Consider the following 17,485-nt stretch of genomic DNA (forward strand, 5'->3'; position numbering starts at 1 on the left):
CTCCTCCTCTTCCTCCTCCTCCTCTTCTTCTTCTTCTTCTTCTTCTTCTTCTTCTTCTTCTTGGCTTAACCTTTCTGATTTGCTTATTTTTGATGATATTGACAATTTGGAGGGATTCTGGTCAGGCACTTTGTAGGATTCCCTCTGTTGGCATTTGTCTGATATTTTTCTCATGGTTAGACTGGAATTAGGGGTTGGGAGAAGAAGATCTCGGCGCTAAAGCCATTCTCATTATGAGGAGAACAGACACTGTCTCCATGAGCTTTGACTATTGGTGTTGACCCAGATCGCCTGGCTGGGGTAGTGCTGGCCAAGTTATGCCTGTCCCTCTAATTTCCGTACTGTAGTCTTCAGAAGAAAGTCACTGCACAAAGAGTACCCAAGGAGTGAGGACTCACACTCCCTTGCATGTAAATACTTGGATTTCTGTGTGGGAGATCTGTCTCTTCTCTAGGGACTGACTTTCTTAAAGTGAGTTACTTCTTTTTTAAGGGTTCTTGCTTTCCAACTTGTTGGACTGGGGTCTCTGTGGTCATCTCTGCCACTATGCTGCTCAGAGTACTCCAGGCTAGCTGGCCTGGGAGCTTCTGGATGACTCTCCTGTCTCTGCCTCCCATCTCTCTGTAGGAGTCCTGGGATTACAGATGTGCACTACTACATCTGGCTTTTCACATGGGTTTTAGGGATAGAACTTGTGCAGCAAGTGTTTTTACCTGCTGAGCCATCTCCTTAACCCCAAATGAGTTATTTCTTAAGAGAAAATAAAATTTACCTTTCTAGTTGTCTGAGTGAATTGCAAAGCCAGTAGACTAGAAATTTGGAAAATCAAGTTTTAGTTTGATTAAAAAAAATACCACCTCTGGAAAGTCATTAATCATTTCTCCCAAAAGAAAACAACTAGTGCAGGCGTTGTTGAGGTCACGTGGATTCATGGTAAGGAGAGAAACATTATTTTATGCCTTATTACCATAAGAAGCTTGGGGCAGCAATACAAAAGATTAAACTTTATTTTACCAGAATGGGATAAAATGTGTCAGGAAGATATCTGTTAATCCATTCTCCTATTCACCTAGGAGAAAGGGTTGGGGAAAAGCATGTCAGTCCCAGGCTTCTTCTACCATGACTGCCTCTGGCAGCCACACCTACAATGTTGGACACATTGGCCAATGTGCTGATATAACAGTATGTCTCTTTTCCTTTAGGGATTTGAAGGTTTGGTTTCTGAGTTCATATATTTTAATTGCTCTTGAACCTTACAATGTGACCTTAGCCAGGTTCCTTCTTCTCTCTGGGCCTCAGAGTCCAAATCTGTAAAAGTAAAGGCCCCGATATAAGTTGTTCAGTTCTACTCTCTGAAGCTGTTCTATAGGGATGACTGTTGATGGTGCATTTGAATCACTTCTGTTATTTTCCTTTAAAAAAAAAGAGTAAGCAACCCCAAACAAAAGAAAGGGAGAATGAGAGGTGCAGGAGGAACTGTCAGAAGTCTCTGTTTAACAGGAAGTCAGTTCTTGGCAACCTTTCCATAGCTAGCACACCGTTCAGAGCATCGTTTAAAAGATGCTATTCTTGGGCTCGGTGTGTGTGAATGTAAATAAGCGCTAAGTGCAGAACTTGAGGGCTAACCACACAGCAGAAACACAAGTGGAACAAGGGAACAAGTCCCAAAGCAGAACCCTGCTGGTCTGTGCCACAAGCTTGGACTACTTTGAGTCTTCACAGAAACCAGATTTTCACAGCGTACCCCACCACTCTACCTCCCTCTGGGGGATATGGAGATGTGGACTATGGCATCATCTGAGGAAGGTAGTTTTCTCTTTTAGACAACAAACTTGACTTTTGGGTATTCTCTGTCAGGCAACTTTACTTAGGAGCCCTAATCATTGGCTGTTGTTGGTGACATTTCTAAGTGAGAACTTTCATTCTTCAAGCATCTATTTAAGTTGGAGTACAGCCACATCCTTCATTTACAGTTGGGAAAGCCAATGCCCAGAATGATAAGGTGGCTTTTCTCAAGTCCCACGGTTCCACAGCTCTTTTGGTTGGTGGCAGAGTAAGAAGCTGAGCAGTGCCTGTCCCCGCATGGTTCAGTCAATACCGATGAGTAGACTCCACCACCATCCCTGTGTGCTTGTAGGTTTTATTTTTCCTTTCCTCATTTTTAGTCTTTAGAAATGATTCCTGACCATTTTCCAGTGTCGTGGTTTATCAACCACCTGGTCCGTTCCTGCCAGTCTTTGAACTTGGCAGAAGGAATTTGAAGCCCAATTCTCCACAATCCCATTTCAGATAATTCCCATTGACTCCAAATTTCAGAGGTCACAAATTGCTTGTGTGCTGGTCATACGGCTCATGTTTCGGCAGGAGGCTCACAGTTGGCGTCTCCATTGACACAGCTAAACAAAGTCTAACCCTGGATAGTTGCATGCCTGCAGCCTTTTCTAAACGTGGTGTACTCTTGATGCAGTAAACGAAGTCAGGTGAACTTTCCCCTGAACCTTAAAGAAGCCCAGGCCACTGCCCACATTCCACAACTCAGCGAGTACAATTCTAAATTATTTATGTGATTTGATACACATCCCTCTGAGATTGAAGGACCTAGTCTCAAGATGAATTTCAAGGCATCTTCAAATCCAAGATTCTGTGTTCCTACTTGAAATGTTCTCTAGTTCAGTGATGGTATGACAGTAATGCTTTGGTTGTGGTTGATTAGTTCTCTAGGGTTTCATCTGGATCTACAATCCCCTGCTCCTGGAATTTGGACTCCAGCACAGATTGTCCTGGCAATCTACAGGCTCCTGTCCACCATGGGACTATATGTGTTTTTTTTGGTTTCCAGTGTCCACAGTGGAGAAACTGACTAATGTCTTGTGTGATGATGGATCACTGAGCTGCTGTCCTCAGAAAACAGCAGAACTCTGTGCTGTTTCCTCGTTTTGTGTCTTGCTACGGACAGACATTACTGTAGACTTGCCATGCTGAGACTGAGCTAAGCTTTTCTGTCCTCACTCACCTAGGTTCTGATGTGACTTAGTATTTTCCAACTGAGTATTTCAAAGGAGAAAGCCATTGTGTCTCCCATGAAACTTAGATCTCCCAGAACACTTCCCCCACCCCCAACATTTCTGGTGAGCACTTCAAATAAAAACACAGAATCTTAGCATTTGAAGAAGCCTTAAGATTCACCTATTCTATTACCAGCTGGTCATACACATGGGTCTGACTTTTTCAGACTTCTCTAGTGGCAGAAAACACCTTACTTTCAAAGGGAACTCATCCCATTTTGGGAAACATTGATTACAGTTGTTTCCTTCACCCTTGAGAAATTTATTCCAAGATCACTGTATACTTGGTACCGTAACAGCATAGAACCCCATGTGTGTTGTTTTCCTATATATTCATACCTGTAATAAAAATTCATAACTCAGCCATAGTGATTAATAACAATAACTAACGATGAAAAAGAACAATTATAATATACTATAATGAAATTGTTGCCATAAAGCACAGCTCTTGCTCCAAAGAGAATAAGAGATAGTTTATCAAATGTGAGTTAACATGGCCCAGGCACATGAATTCAGGTTGCCCCAAATAATGTGTTTCACTCTGAAAGTGATTACATGAACTTCGTATAGAACAAAAGAAAATCATAAGTTAAGGCATTTACCAAATACATTGTTGGAGACATCAGATAAGTGGGTTACAGAAAACTGAGGAAATCTCTGCTTCAGATTTTAAGTGCTATCTAATGACATTGTAAGCTCTGCAGTTGATAAAAATTAGTAGTCTGATAAGTTAATAACATCCAAAGGTTTCACCTGACAGTCAAAAGGATGCTAGGTCAGATATGGATGATAAGTGGTTATTAAGGGGGTTAAAGACAACCTGAGATAATTTTGGCTCCTGATCTGTAACATTTCCAATGATCTGCAATCACAAGTTTTCATCAATCAGTCTGTAGAATCTCAACATTGGACTTTTTCAGGGAACGTCATTCATGATGTATAAATGTGTTTTCTCTCTCTCTCAAAATACATTATTATGCTTTTACTTTTCATTCAAAAGAGACTCTTCATGGTTCATTTTGGCATATCTGAATTGCCATTGCTACCTTACACTGTAGTGCCATTATTAAATAAGAATTACTTGAATACAAGCGGGGGGAGGGAGGTGCCACAACTGTGGATCTCATACACGGACTGCTTCATGTCCTGGGTAGGGAGAGCTGGACCATGTGAGATTCCATCGTGTTGCTTAGAGAGGTATGCCATTTAAAATCTGTGAAACACATGAATTGCTTATTTCTGGAATTTTCCATTTAATGTTTCTTGTAGGCAGTGATTGACTGTGGGTGATGGAAACCATGGGAAATAAAACTATGGATAAGGGGGCACTGCGGTGCTCAGGAATGTTGAGCTGAATGCTTTCTTGTACTTTCTATATAGTGGGTCTAATTCTCCTTCTTGGAACCATAGAAGAGACATACCTACAGCATGTTTACTTTGTGTGCATCTTTAAGTCTCGCATTCAAGGCACTGTGAAATTCCCTCCCATCTCCTGCCTTCGCCTCTCTTCCCTTCCTCAAGTCAAACATTGCCAGTCCTCTGGAGCGGTCCTCGCTATCGGTGCTGCTCCGTTTGCGGTACTTACCCACTTGTTCTTGTTTAACAAGTCCGCTTTACTGTTTAAGAAATGTTCTCATCAAAATTTTCTCATCCATCATGGTTTTATTTATTCAGTTAAAAACATTCCTTGCCTGTCATTTCCATCAAGAACCATAACACTGAATGAAATGCAGTTCAATAAGGAGGTGGAGAGATGAAGAAGCTGTGATCATTGAACTAGACATGGTGGTGTACGCATGTAATCCCAGCACTCCAGAGGTTGAGGCAAGAGGATTGTGAGTTGGAAGCCAGCCCAGAGCTAGGCTGATAGAAAGATGCTGTATCAAAACAAAAAGAAAGGGGAATAAAGGTCAACATAACAGCCATGCCTAGAGCAGTGGGGACCCAAGAGGGGAATGATTGGGAATTCAATACTGTATCACAGAGCAAATGCTAAGAACAAGGTAGGAGTTCAGGGGAAGAAGAAGAGGGTTAGGGTACCCCAATGTGCTGTGTACCCAGAAATCTATCAGAATACTCTGCCCTGGAGGGGGTGCGGGGTAGCCTGAGAGCAGGCTGTAGGAGAGGGATAGAGATGCAAACTGCTTGGGACCTTGCACACTCTCAGGGTCCCACCACGTTCAACCAGCATGTACCAAGCACAGAAGCCATTTAGTCAAATCTGTAAGCTGAACTAAGAATAGGTTGTTTCAACTGATGAGCTGTGATTTTAATTTGAGGGTACCGTGTAAATGAGGCACAGTCTTCCTCATTAACGGTTTATGGGACCAGTGGAGGTTGACACATCAGGAAGGTTTTGCATATTTCAGAAGGGCTGGTGGGTCTGTTTTTGAAATCCACAGCTGAGTGCTCCCCACAGAAACAGCAGCTACAGAGGGTAAGAACTCAGGGTACTCCCCTCATGTTCCCCTTGTTCTCTTCTGTGTGTGCCGAGAAGGAAGCTCAAGGATGGCACACGTCTGCCTGCTCGGTGCAGGGGCCTCCGTTCTGAGCCTCCACGGGGCCCTGGATCTTCTTTATAAGCAGTGAAGTGGCACAGGCCAGCTCTGATACTTTCTTTGGATGTGCCTTCTCTCTCCCTTGAAGATGGCCCATGCTTCAAGACTGCATATAATCAACTCCCAGTAAAGTGTCCTCCTGTTGAAGCAGAGTGAGGTGTGGTGAAAGTCCAGAGGGACTGAATTACTGAGCCTCTCCTTCCCTGCTCAGTAGCCAGCAAAGAAACTCCAACCCTATCTTAAAGTTATCTTAAAGATCTCAGGCAATATCAATTTAAACCTTCCTAGATGCAAGCGTGATGGAAAATCAAAGAGCACATGGTGGTCTTTGTCATAAGCAAGTGGACGAGTGGTGTGCGAGGCATTGTGAGGGATTCAGGGAGAGTGAGGCTTGCTGCTCTTTTAGATATTGGAATCTAGTGGCAGATACAGAACACAAACAGATTTATGTATGGTTGGTTTTTATTTTTTTAAATATTTTATTTATTATTGTTATTTTATGTATATGAGCGTATTGCCTGCATGCGTATAAGTGCACTCATGTCATGCAATGCCTGTGGAGGTCAGAAAAGGGTGTCAATCCCCTGGAACTGGAGTTATGGATGGTTGTTAGCCACCATGTGGGTACTGGGAATCAAACCCAGGTCCCCTGCAAGAGCAGTCAATGCTCTTAACTTCTGAGCCATTTCTCCAGATTCTTGTTTTTATTTTTTAACGAGTTAAGATCTAAGTACATAGCCAGGCAGTCCTGGAATTTGCGATCTTCTTGCCTAAGTCCCTCAGATGCTGGGATTGCTACTCAGCCTGGTCGTTGTTTCGTATTTTTAATATCTGAGTCTTTCCTCTTTGTTCTTTGCCCTTTCAGGCTGGTTTTCCTCAGCAAACCAAAGGAGCAGTTGACATAGTAGGAAATGGCAGAAATGGAGGCTTTGGTGGGTCTGGAGCCATACTCAGGTAACATCCCTGGGAGGATTTCTTCTCTGACAGGCCGTGACTGCTGTTTGTTCAGAGGCTGAGACCATAAACATACTCACCATTCTTCGTTTTGTGGGATGCTGATTTCTCACAAGTTTTAATAGCAAATGGACATATCTTTTCCAACAATGACCAAACTATTTTATTCATAACATAGTGAGCTGTTGAACCATCAGTTATGTATATGGAGATTTTTGCCTTTTTTTAAAGGACATTTCTCTAAACCAACTTGGACTCTCTGAAATCCAAGTAGGAAAGTTTAAGACCCTCAGAATAATGCCAGGTGCTTTTCCTCAGAAGCAGGGATATAGGCCTATGAAGTGTCTCCCTGAACGCTGAGTCCCATTGAGGGGCCTTGGGGGTGACCTCCTCCCTCAGCAAGCTGGTGGAGGCCTCTGGGGGCCACAGAGAGAGCCTTTCCTAGGAAGTCGCAGGGAAGTAGTTCCCATGTAGAGGAACATGGATGCATCTCATCCTTGTTTCTAGAACCGAGAAGCAAAAACTTCCTTATCCCTATGGGAAGGATTCCCTTAGGGGAAAGGGAAACTGTATTTCCAGGTAAGTGGGGGTAGCAGCCGGCGCCTGAAACATATCTGGGTATGCACACCCCCAAAACCCTTAACTTCTGGGTCTCTCTATCTGGGCTCGGTGCTGAGGAGGGGTACTTTAACTTGGAAGACATGGTAGCCTTTAGCAATGGACTGAATCCACCATAGATCTGCATCTCCTGCAGGCTGTTGGGATCTGTTTTCACAAGCGACACCTTGTGGCAACAAGAAGCAACAGCCAGTCATAGTCTACATCTTCATGTTGCCTCTGTCCGCTGGTCTTGCTTGTTCCTAGATGATTCAGTGTAGCATGATAAAAAGGACAAGTGGATGCCTGAGCAATTGAAGGGGATAATAAGAGCTATGATGGGGCTGGAGAGCTGGCTCAGCGGTTAAGAACACTGGTTGTTCTTGCAGAAGACCCGGGTTCAAATCCCAGCACCCACATGACAGCTAACAACTGTCTGTAACTCCAGTTCCAGGGGATCCAGCCTCTTCTGTCCTCCGCAGGCGTTGCACGACATGGGTGCACTTACCTACATGCAAGCAATACACGCATACACATAAAAAAAAAAGAGCTACCTTACAAGTTCAGGCCAGCTCATTCTAGCTGCAGTTTAATAGGACCTACATGGTATAAATCCAAGAGGGAATATTTTTTTTCTTTTCTAGGTGGCTTTTCATTTTGGAAATTGAGAAAATAATTTAAAATCTTGTTGTTTTATCTGAATTCTTATCTCTTGAGTATAGAAATAAGCTCCCAGTCTCTTACCAGATTAATGGCTAGGTCTTACAAAGTTGAAATAGGGCACAGGGTAGATGGGGTTGTCCCTTGCTTTATATATATAGACCACGAGAACATTGCTTACGCAGAAGAGTTCCTGAGTTACAAAGTGGGCATCTTATGGCAATCTTTCACAGATGTTTTGTACAGTCATCTTGACGGTCTGAGCTGTCTCTGGGAACAGGGCTGCCATGTTCAGCCTGCAGCTGGCCCAGGTGCCTTGGGAGCATGCTTCTCCCCTGGTTCCTCTCCAGCTCTGACCACAGAGCCAAAAACCACTTGGAATTTATCTCCAATGCAGTCCTGAAGTTGGGTCAGGATGGATTCTTCTAGCTGAGCTCAATCATTTCCTGATATAGAAGGGTCCAACGTACAAGGGTTTTCATCTGCCACAGCATGAGCATGAGGTGGCAGAGGCTCGGGCTGTGGCAAATGCGTGGCTCTGCACTGAAATCCTCTGTTGTATGAGCTGGCTCCAGGGCGCAGCAGAATCTGTGCCGGAAGGTGCAAGATTAAACAGAGGGGGAAGGATGCCGCACTGTGTGGGAGACCCACATGTGGAACCCAGTGGCCAAGGCTGTGCCTTCTGCTTGGGCTGCCGCCCTCAGTTACCACTGAAGCTCTTTGGCATTCCTTCAATGAACACGATGTTCTTAGGTCACACTCAGTTTGCAGAGCCCGTGCCCTCTTTATATGTGCTTAGAGTGGCACCTCTTGTGGACCAACTCTTCCAGTTCACCCCTATAGCTGTTTCCTTAGGTACCAGCCAGCCTCAGGAGCACTGGGTTAGGACCATTTCCAACAACCTTCGCTCCAAAGACCCAACTGTTGCCCCTTTGTAGTCAGGTGAACACCAAAAGGGGTGTTTTCTAAAACCCACCAAAGCACAGCTTTCGGGCTATACCCTTTCTGTGGATTTATGAACCATATCAGCCTTTTACCTGATAACCAAGTCATCACTTTAGGGAATGAATCTCTGCAGATTTCAAAAATAAACTCCTGATTTCTATTCTTGCCTGTGTAAGGAAGCAGCTGCTAATGTCTATAAGTGAAAGAGGGAGGAAAATTCCCTAATTTGATCTCCAAAAGGCATCTTTTTATTTTATTTTATATTTATTGTGATTCTAGGGATTGAACCCAGGGCTTCATGCATGCTAGTTAAGTGCTCTACCACTGGGCTATATCCCCAGCCCTTTTTATTTTTAATATGTGTGCATACATTCATATATATATGTTTTTGCATGTATACATTCATGTGGGTGCATGTGCACATGTGTATACATGCGTATAGAGGCCAGAGATGAATGTAGGGTGTCTTCCCCAGTCACTGTACACCTTATTTTTATTGTTTGAGACAGAGTCTTACTATGTAGCCCTGGCTGGTCTGAAAATCATTAGACAGACCAGGCTGGCCTGGAACTCACAGAGATCCATTTGCCTCTGCCCCCTGAGAGCTGAGATTAAAGACATGCATCACCATTTCTGGCTCTTATTTTTATACAAAATCTTTGTTTTTAAATAATTCACAAAGCATAAAATCTGCATTTACACAGTTCAATGATTTTTAGCAGAATATATTTATGGAACTGTGAAGCATCACCACATTCCATTTTAGAACTTTTTTTTGGGTCAATTTCATACATGTTGATAATGTATTATAATTATATTCCACCTCACTTTTTGGGACAGAATTGCCACTGATCCTGGAGCTCACTGATTAAGCTAGACTGGCTGGCCAGGAAACCCCATGGATCTACCTACCTCTACCTCCACAGTGCTGGGGTTACATGTGACCCACTGGACTTTTTATGTGGGTGCTGGTCATTGAACTCAGGTCCTCACGCATGTGTGGCAAGCACTGTGCTCACTGAGCCATCTCTTCAGACACTATTTTAACTTATTTTGAGATAGGAACTTACTAGGTTGTCCCAGGTTGGCCAAGGAATCACGCTTCTCCTGCCGCAGCCTCTGGAGTAACTGGGAATAGAGTCATGTACCACCAGGTCCAAATGAAAGGTATCCATCTGACAGGAACCATCTAAAACTTTTACATGCTTCTATTTAAGCAGGCCTGCATTTTTGCAGATGAGGACTCTGGGGTTTAGCAGAAATTAGTTGTCCTGGTTACATGCCTGTTCTTACCCTTGTTCTGCTTGTGATTGAGGTCTTTCTTCATCTGACAGTCCTGTCTGCTTCTGGTACTTAGCTCAGCTTTGGGGTTCCCCTCCCCAGTCTGATTTTTTCAAACTAGTGTTTGGTGAAGAATATCCAGCTACTTTGGCTTCTGAGGACACGCAAACAGAAACTTTGTATCTGGGGAGACATGTTGAAATAAAATGCATGATGATTAACATTGACGGTCAACTTGACAGGTTCTAGAGTTCCTTAGAAGAGAAACCCTGAACATGTCTGTCAGGGAGTTTCTGGATTATGTTAATTGAGGTGAGAAGACCCACCGTGTCTGTGGGTGGCATCATTCCACAGGCTGAGGTCCTGGACTGAATAAAATGGAGGAGGCGAGCTGAGCACTGGCGTTCGTAACTCTCAGCTTCCTGACTCTAGACACCATGTGACCAGCTGCCTCACACTCCTGCCACATAAGCCTAAATGAATCCTTCCTTCCTTAAGTGCTTCTGTCATTGTATTTGGTCACAACAATAGGAAAAGTAACTAATATAAAATGTAAACAGTTTTGGGACCCAACCTTGGACAAACCCTCAAAGCTGTTCTCTGAAAGAGCTATGGGCATGTAGAGCCAGGGGAGGTGCTCTGAGGCCCTTTGACTGTGTGCATTGGTAGAGGTAAGAAAAGGATCCTGTGTCCCCAACCTATAATTATATACCCTCTGTTTATCTCTAGTTGATCATGGTCTGTTTCAAGAACCCATGAAGAAAAGACGCCGGGCAGACCGAGACCGGCGGTTCCAAGCGTTTCCCTCCATGGAGCAAAGTGCTCTTAAGGAATGTGAGTCCTGTGAAATGGTGGTATGGTTCGTGTCAACATGGCTCTGTTTTCCAAATGTGTGCGAATGCTCAGAGGACGAGCAGGTGAAACTCTGAAACAACCGGGCCTTTCTGTTCACTTGTTTCTCAGTCTCTGCAGAGACATGTCATTTGACCATTTATCTCCAGGCTGCTCTGAGTAGGAGGGTTGTTATCAAAGCAACATCCTGATGAGAAGAAAGTCTACAAATGATTGGCTGGGTGCTTTAGCAGATGTTTATACATAATCCACAGGAGAGAAGAAACTAGAAGGGCTAAAGTCCATGGAAACACATAAGATGACTTCATTATAAGGAGTTGCTGATCAGGCTGGCTCTCAGGAGGTTGTCAGAATGGATACCATCTTCTCAGACGAGCCATTATCTCTAGTGGCAGATAACTTGTTCACTAGTTTAACTGGCTTCTCTTTTCATTCTCTTCCCTTCCTTGACATATTCAGCAGCCTCCTTTGGAGACCTTTCACTTGCTCTTGCCCAGGCACATCCCAGATAATACATTTCTGTTGATTTCAGATGAAAAACTGGAGTCTCGGACCAGGAGGGTTTTGAGCAACACTTACCAGAAAATGATTCAGTCTGTCTTCTTGGATGATAACATACCCAGTGGGGTCAAGTATCTCATGTGAGTCTGAAAGCTGTACCCTCCGATTGGATGTTCATGTCTTTCCTGGGGCAATTGTAGGTGTCCTCCCACCCGCAAAGTAGTTTCAATTAGAAACAGCATAGAGGACGGAAAAGTCTCCACAGCTATGAGCTATCAACATTACTGACAGTAGCCATTCACTGTGTAGTTAGGTGTTGTCTTTACAAACCACAGTTTTACCTTCCCAACACTCACAAAGTAGGAGCTGATGAGATTGTACCATTTTTTAAAATTATAAATAAAATATTTTATTTATTTGTTTTTACACCCACTTCCCAGATAGCATCCTCCCATAGCCTCCCTCCCCCCACGAGAGCCCTTATACTCTGATATCCCTGCTACTGTCTGCTATGTTGTCGGCACCCCCAGCCATTCCCCACTACTTGCCCTTCTGGTGAAATCTAGTCAGCCTGTCTAGAGGTCTTTGTTTTAGGAGGGTCAGCTTCTTGGGTGTTTAACAGACATACTTTGAGGCCTATGATAATTTGGCCAGAGGGACATAAAGGACACTTTTTGCTCCTTGCCCTCCTAGGTCAACTAGTTCCAGGGAACTTTGAGCATCTCTCAAAATGTCCTATAATGGTGGTGGGTCAACCTGTCCTCTTGATCAAAGAAGTCGAGAAGACCCCACCAGATGGACTTGAACCAGTGTCCAGTCTATAAAGAGGAGGGTTAACACAGAGGAATCATTTCCTCCATGCTTCCAAGCAAAGCCAACTATGGTCGAGCAGGACCTTTGACTTACATTCTCATAGGCGGAACTGGTAAAAGAAAGGAGCCAGGGGCTCCTCCCAAGCCCATGTGACCCCTGAGGAACAGATCCTCAAATGACCTTAATAGTAAAAATAAATCGGTTTATCTGGACCAAATGTATGGCATTAAACACCCAAAAGGAAAGTATAACCAAAGATTAAAGGGGCCAATATAATTTCATAAGAGTCCATATGTATAGCTAAAGGCTACATAACAAGCAACAATGCCAGACAGGCGATACCTTCTTTTGAGCTGTTGGCCAGGGTAGCCAAAGGGATTCCCAGACAGTAACCAAGCATATAGAACTGGGAAAATGAATAGCAGACCCCAATTTTATCCAAAGGAATATTGACAACTGATTACCGCTAGATAAGATTGCCCCATTTTACTGAAACTGATTCTCAGAGAGCCCAAGTCATTGAGGACAGTCACATTGTTGATAAGCAGGAAGGTCCTTAGTCCAGCCAAGCTGCACGAATCTGAACTCTTGTCCCCAACATTCCCTTAGGTCTGTGCTGAACTGACCTAAGGGACTGTCAAGGACATAGTCTTGTTCAGTAGACTCTGGGTGGCTTCTTATGTTCCTTTACCTCTGTGAGTTTGATCTGGGACAAGAATATATGATTTCTGCAGAACACAAACAAGGATGCCACGTGACTGTGTAGACAGTACAGGGTTTGTGGGGATTGTCTTCATCAAGATTTTTGCATAGTCCCATTTGCTCCCCAGCCCTTGTTTATGAATAAATGGGCAATAATAGTCCCCATAGATCAAAGAATGAGTAGGGGAGTGGAAGAAGAGTAGAGGACTTACCCAGGGTCAGACCTTAGCTTCTCTGTGTTCTGTTCTTATATGCTTCCTCCAATACTTAATGTGCATTTTGAAATGGATGCAGAAACAGGCTTCTCACCTTGATTGAAAAGCCACCATTGGACCCAATCTATGTTGGGTTATTGGGAAGCACTGGAGCTGGAAAGAGCTCCCTCATCAATGCCCTCATCCAGCAAGCTATGTTTCTACCAGTTTCTGGAGAAAGTATTTGCACTTCATGCATTGTACAAGTGAGCTCTGTGTGCTGTGAGCAGTATGAGGCCAAAATCCACCTTCTGTCTGACCAGGTAGGCCATCCCTAACCCTAACCGTAACCCTAACCCTAACCCTAACCCTAACCCTAAAACCCTAACCCTAACCCCTAACCCTAACCCTAACTCTAACGATAACCCTAAACCTAACCCTAGCCCTAGCCCTAGCCCTAGCCCTAGCCCTAGCCCTAACCCCAACCCTAACCCTAACCCTGGCCCTGGCCCTGGCCCTAGCCTTAACCCTAACCCTAACCCTAGCCCTAGCCCTGGCCTTAGCCCTAACTCTAACCCTAACCCTAGCCCTAGCCCTAGCCCTAACCCTAGCCTTAGCCCTAGCCCTAACCCTAACCATCTCTCCCTCCCTTATTCACTCTCTTCTTCCCCTTTCATTCTCCTTCCTTCCTCTCCCTCCCTTCCTCCCTCCATTTCTTCCTTCCTCTCTTTTCTAATTCCCTCCCTTTCTCATTTCCTTCCTTCCTTCCTTCCTTCCTTCCTTCCTTCCTTCCTTCCTTCCTTCCTTCCTTCTTCCCTGAAATTTTCCTTTCCCATTATCAGAGATTACAATTATACTCCTTGTAAATATAACACATGGGCTGGGGAGACGGCTTAGTTGGTAAAGTGCTTGCCATGAACGCATGAAGACTTGTTTGGATCTCTAGCACCCATGGGAGAGAAAAAAAAAAGCCAGGTAGGTATGTCTGCAATCCCAGCACTCAGAAGGCAGCGATACTGGGCTTGCTAGCTAGCCAGCCTAGCTGAATTGATGAGATCCAGGTTCAGTGGAAGAGCGATCTCAAAAAACTTATAGAGAAGAGATTGAAGAAAACACCTAGTATTAGCCTCTGGCCTACACACACACACACACACACCCACACACACACACATACACACACACATACTCACACACACACAAATAGCTACAGCACATATCTCTGTTGAATAAAAAGAACAAATTGCTGAGTGAGAAAGTTCAAGAGAATGAGATGAGAGTTCTGACCCAGGTCCTGTGGCAGCTCCTTATACGGCCTGTGGATCACCCGTTTCCCTCTTTGAGCCCCTGTTTCCTCATTGTTTTAGTTCCCTTTCTGTTGCTGTGATAAAACATTATGACCAAAAGCAACTTAAGAGGAAGAAAGGGTTTATTTCAGCTTATACTTCCAGGTCACAGTCCATCACTGAGGGAAATCAGGGCAGGAACTCGGGCAGGAACTCAAAGGTAGAAATCATGGAGGACAGCTTGGTGGCTTGCTCATGGGTTCATGCTTAGCTAGCTTTTTATACAGCCTAGGCTCTCCAGCCTAGGAAATGACAATACCCACAGTGTACCCATACCTACATTGATTAAGACATTCAAGGGAGTCCCCCACAGATGTGCCCACAGACCAACCAGATTTAGACACTTCCCTCAGATGACCCTAGGCTGAGTCAAGTTGACAAGGCTAACCAGGACACTCATTTAAAAGTCAAAGAGCTTGGGGTAGCTGATTACAGGTTTCTGAGCATGCATTCCCTGGTCCTCCTCAGGACCATGTGCTCTGTCCTTCCTTTTGTTACTATGGTTCCTTCCATCTGTGTCAAGAGGAGTGTGTGGCCTGCTCTGCCTTGACAGGAGTGGAAGGAGGAGCTGAGGAACTTGACCAAGCTCCTGCACAGGACTGAGGAGCCCAGTGAAGAGGCGGATATGTGGGACAAGGATGATGCAGTGGAGGAAGCCGCCTGGAAGCTACAGATGGTCTATGGAAGTGGGGCAGAAAGGCAGAGCTTTGAGGACTTGCTAAGGACGAAGCCCAGAGGGAAGATTCCCACCTCTAGAATCATCACTCTCAAGGCAGAGGAGGTACTGTCAAGATATTTTTTTTCTTTATTATAGGCCTTAAGTTTAACAGTCAAACCTATCCAGGGGGATTGCCCAAGTCATAATGTTATTATCAGAAATGCATTGGTACCCAAACCAGAATTATCCATCGCCCATTACCTTTCATTATTTATTATTATTATTATTATTATTATTATTATGTCTTTTTTGAAGCAGGGTCTCCCTGTAGCTCCAGCTGTCCTGGAACTCACTATGTAGACCAGGCTGGCCTCAAACTCACAGAGATCTGCCTGCCTCCTGAGTGCTGGGATTAAAGGCATGTGCCACCACACCTGGTTACCTTTCATTATTTTTAATTTCTAAAAATTTTGTGAACATGGGGGTGTGGCCCGAATTCCCTCTGGGTCTCCTGCGTGATCAGACAAACCATATATTTTATGTGAGTTTATTAACTTACAAAGGAATGAGTACCCAGTGCCCAGCCCCATGCTGAGACTCAGAGCCTGCCTTATCAGACCATGCTACGCCCATAGTCACCGCTAGCATTTGCTCACACCTCCAGGGCCAGCGATTGCCCCAGGTCCACACAAGAGTCAGTCCATTCTGTCCCTCAGCTGCCCAGCAGCCGGCTGCATGTCCCCCATACCATGCACGCTACCTGCAGCTTGTGGCTTTTGTCCCAAGATGGCTCCCAGAAGTCCCTTTGTAGTCCATACTCTGTGTTGGGCCCTGCTAGTTGGAGGAACTAGACAATAGGGAGACAGGGGGGCTACCTGGCTTGGGTGCTGAGAACTAAACCCAGGTCCTCTACAAAAGCAGTACAAACTCTTAACCACCAAGTCATCTCTCCAGCTCTACCTTTCAATATTTGTGGCTGTCAAATGGGAATCTTTGGTGTCTGAATGGAATTTTCATGTGCAGAAAATACAGTTAGTTGAGGACTGATTTGAGATGTTTTTGGACACAAATGATAAGACCATAAAAAAGCTTGAGCGAATGAGGTTTATTAATTTTCTCATAAAAGATATTTGGAGGCTACTGGCTCTTGGTTGATTTAGTGACTCAAAAATGTCAAGCTGACATGCCGTTGGTCCCTTGGCCTTTGGTTGTGTGCCTCCCCTCTTAGTCTAAGGTTGCTGCCGAAGCCTATACTTTGTAGCTAGTCTCATGGAAGAAGTGAGTAAATGTTGGCATCTGCCACATCTCCTCTTTCAAGAAGTAAAAACACCCCCGAGAAACACCCTTGATAAATTTGTGTGTAGATTGTTCAGCACTGGGTCATATGACCCTTCGTAGCTGGTCTAGAGAAGACAGGAAGCTGACTTGTCCTGATTGGCATAGACCAACCTCATTCTTCCACCTCTCCAAACAGGTAGACAGAAATCCAGGACTCTGTTGGCATGGATGAGGGTGTGGATGGATATTGAGGGGCATCTAGCACTACTCCTTACTTTCAGAATTGCTATTCATTTTATTAAGTTGAAATTCAAAATCTACATTAGACAAAATATTTGTGGAAACAACACTCCGTGTATGAATATTATATATTTAAAAGCTTTTTGTTCTGGGGATGGAGAAATGGGTAAAGGTGCTTACTACTAAACCTGATGACCTGAGTTTGATTCCTGGAACCTGCATAATGGAAGGAGAGAACCAATCCTGCAAGTTGTCCTCTGATTGCCACATGCACACTATGGCATGCATGTGCCTCATGCTCCACAATCAATCAGTCCATCAATCAGGCAATCAATCAATGAAAAACCCTAGTTTTTCTTGTTTTTAACATTCATCTTCAAAGTATTATTCTTCTATTTTTAAATCTGGCAATTTTTGTACAACTTAAGAACAGTTAGTTACATTTTCCTAAAATTTAATACCAATTAACTTGTAATCAACAAAGAAAATTCTTCTTAAATATTTAAGATTTTAACTATGTATATGTACATGTGGCAGAGGCCAGAGGCATCAGATCTCCCTAGAGCTGGAGTTACAGGTGATTGTGAGCCACTGGGCATGGGCATTGGGAAGTGAACTCAGGTCTCCTGGAAGAGTAACAGATGGTCTTAACAGATGAGTCATCTCTCCAGCTCTCCTTAAAAAAATATTTAATATTACTTCATACCTAAATATCCTTAGACCTTTTAATATTATAATTAAGCTTAGTATATTTGATGCTCTCAAAATACTTCAAATAATGAGCTGGTATGATGGCACACACCTGTAATCCCAGCACTTAGGAGGCTGAGGCAGGAAGATCATG

General features: G+C 44.0%; 1 protein-coding gene across 1 annotated transcript in view; it reads left to right on the plus strand.

Annotated features, from left to right (window-relative positions):
* The window catches only part of Nuggc (nuclear GTPase, germinal center associated), a 50,042-nt gene that overhangs the window by 670 nt on the left and 31,887 nt on the right, over positions 1 to 17,485 (plus strand). Inside the window, exons 2-6 of the mRNA XM_008828137.2 lie at positions 6,489 to 6,577; positions 10,790 to 10,894; positions 11,445 to 11,553; positions 13,223 to 13,445; positions 15,019 to 15,246. Of these exons, the coding sequence (XP_008826359.1) occupies positions 6,535 to 6,577; positions 10,790 to 10,894; positions 11,445 to 11,553; positions 13,223 to 13,445; positions 15,019 to 15,246 (708 nt within the window). The 5' untranslated portion in view covers positions 6,489 to 6,534. The remainder of the gene's footprint in view (positions 1 to 6,488; positions 6,578 to 10,789; positions 10,895 to 11,444; positions 11,554 to 13,222; positions 13,446 to 15,018; positions 15,247 to 17,485) is intronic.

The sequence above is a fragment of the Nannospalax galili genome, unplaced genomic scaffold, assembly GCF_000622305.1.
Source record: "Nannospalax galili isolate Female #2095 unplaced genomic scaffold, S.galili_v1.0 scaffold612, whole genome shotgun sequence".
In the NCBI taxonomy this organism is placed as follows: domain Eukaryota; kingdom Metazoa; phylum Chordata; class Mammalia; order Rodentia; family Spalacidae; genus Nannospalax; species Nannospalax galili.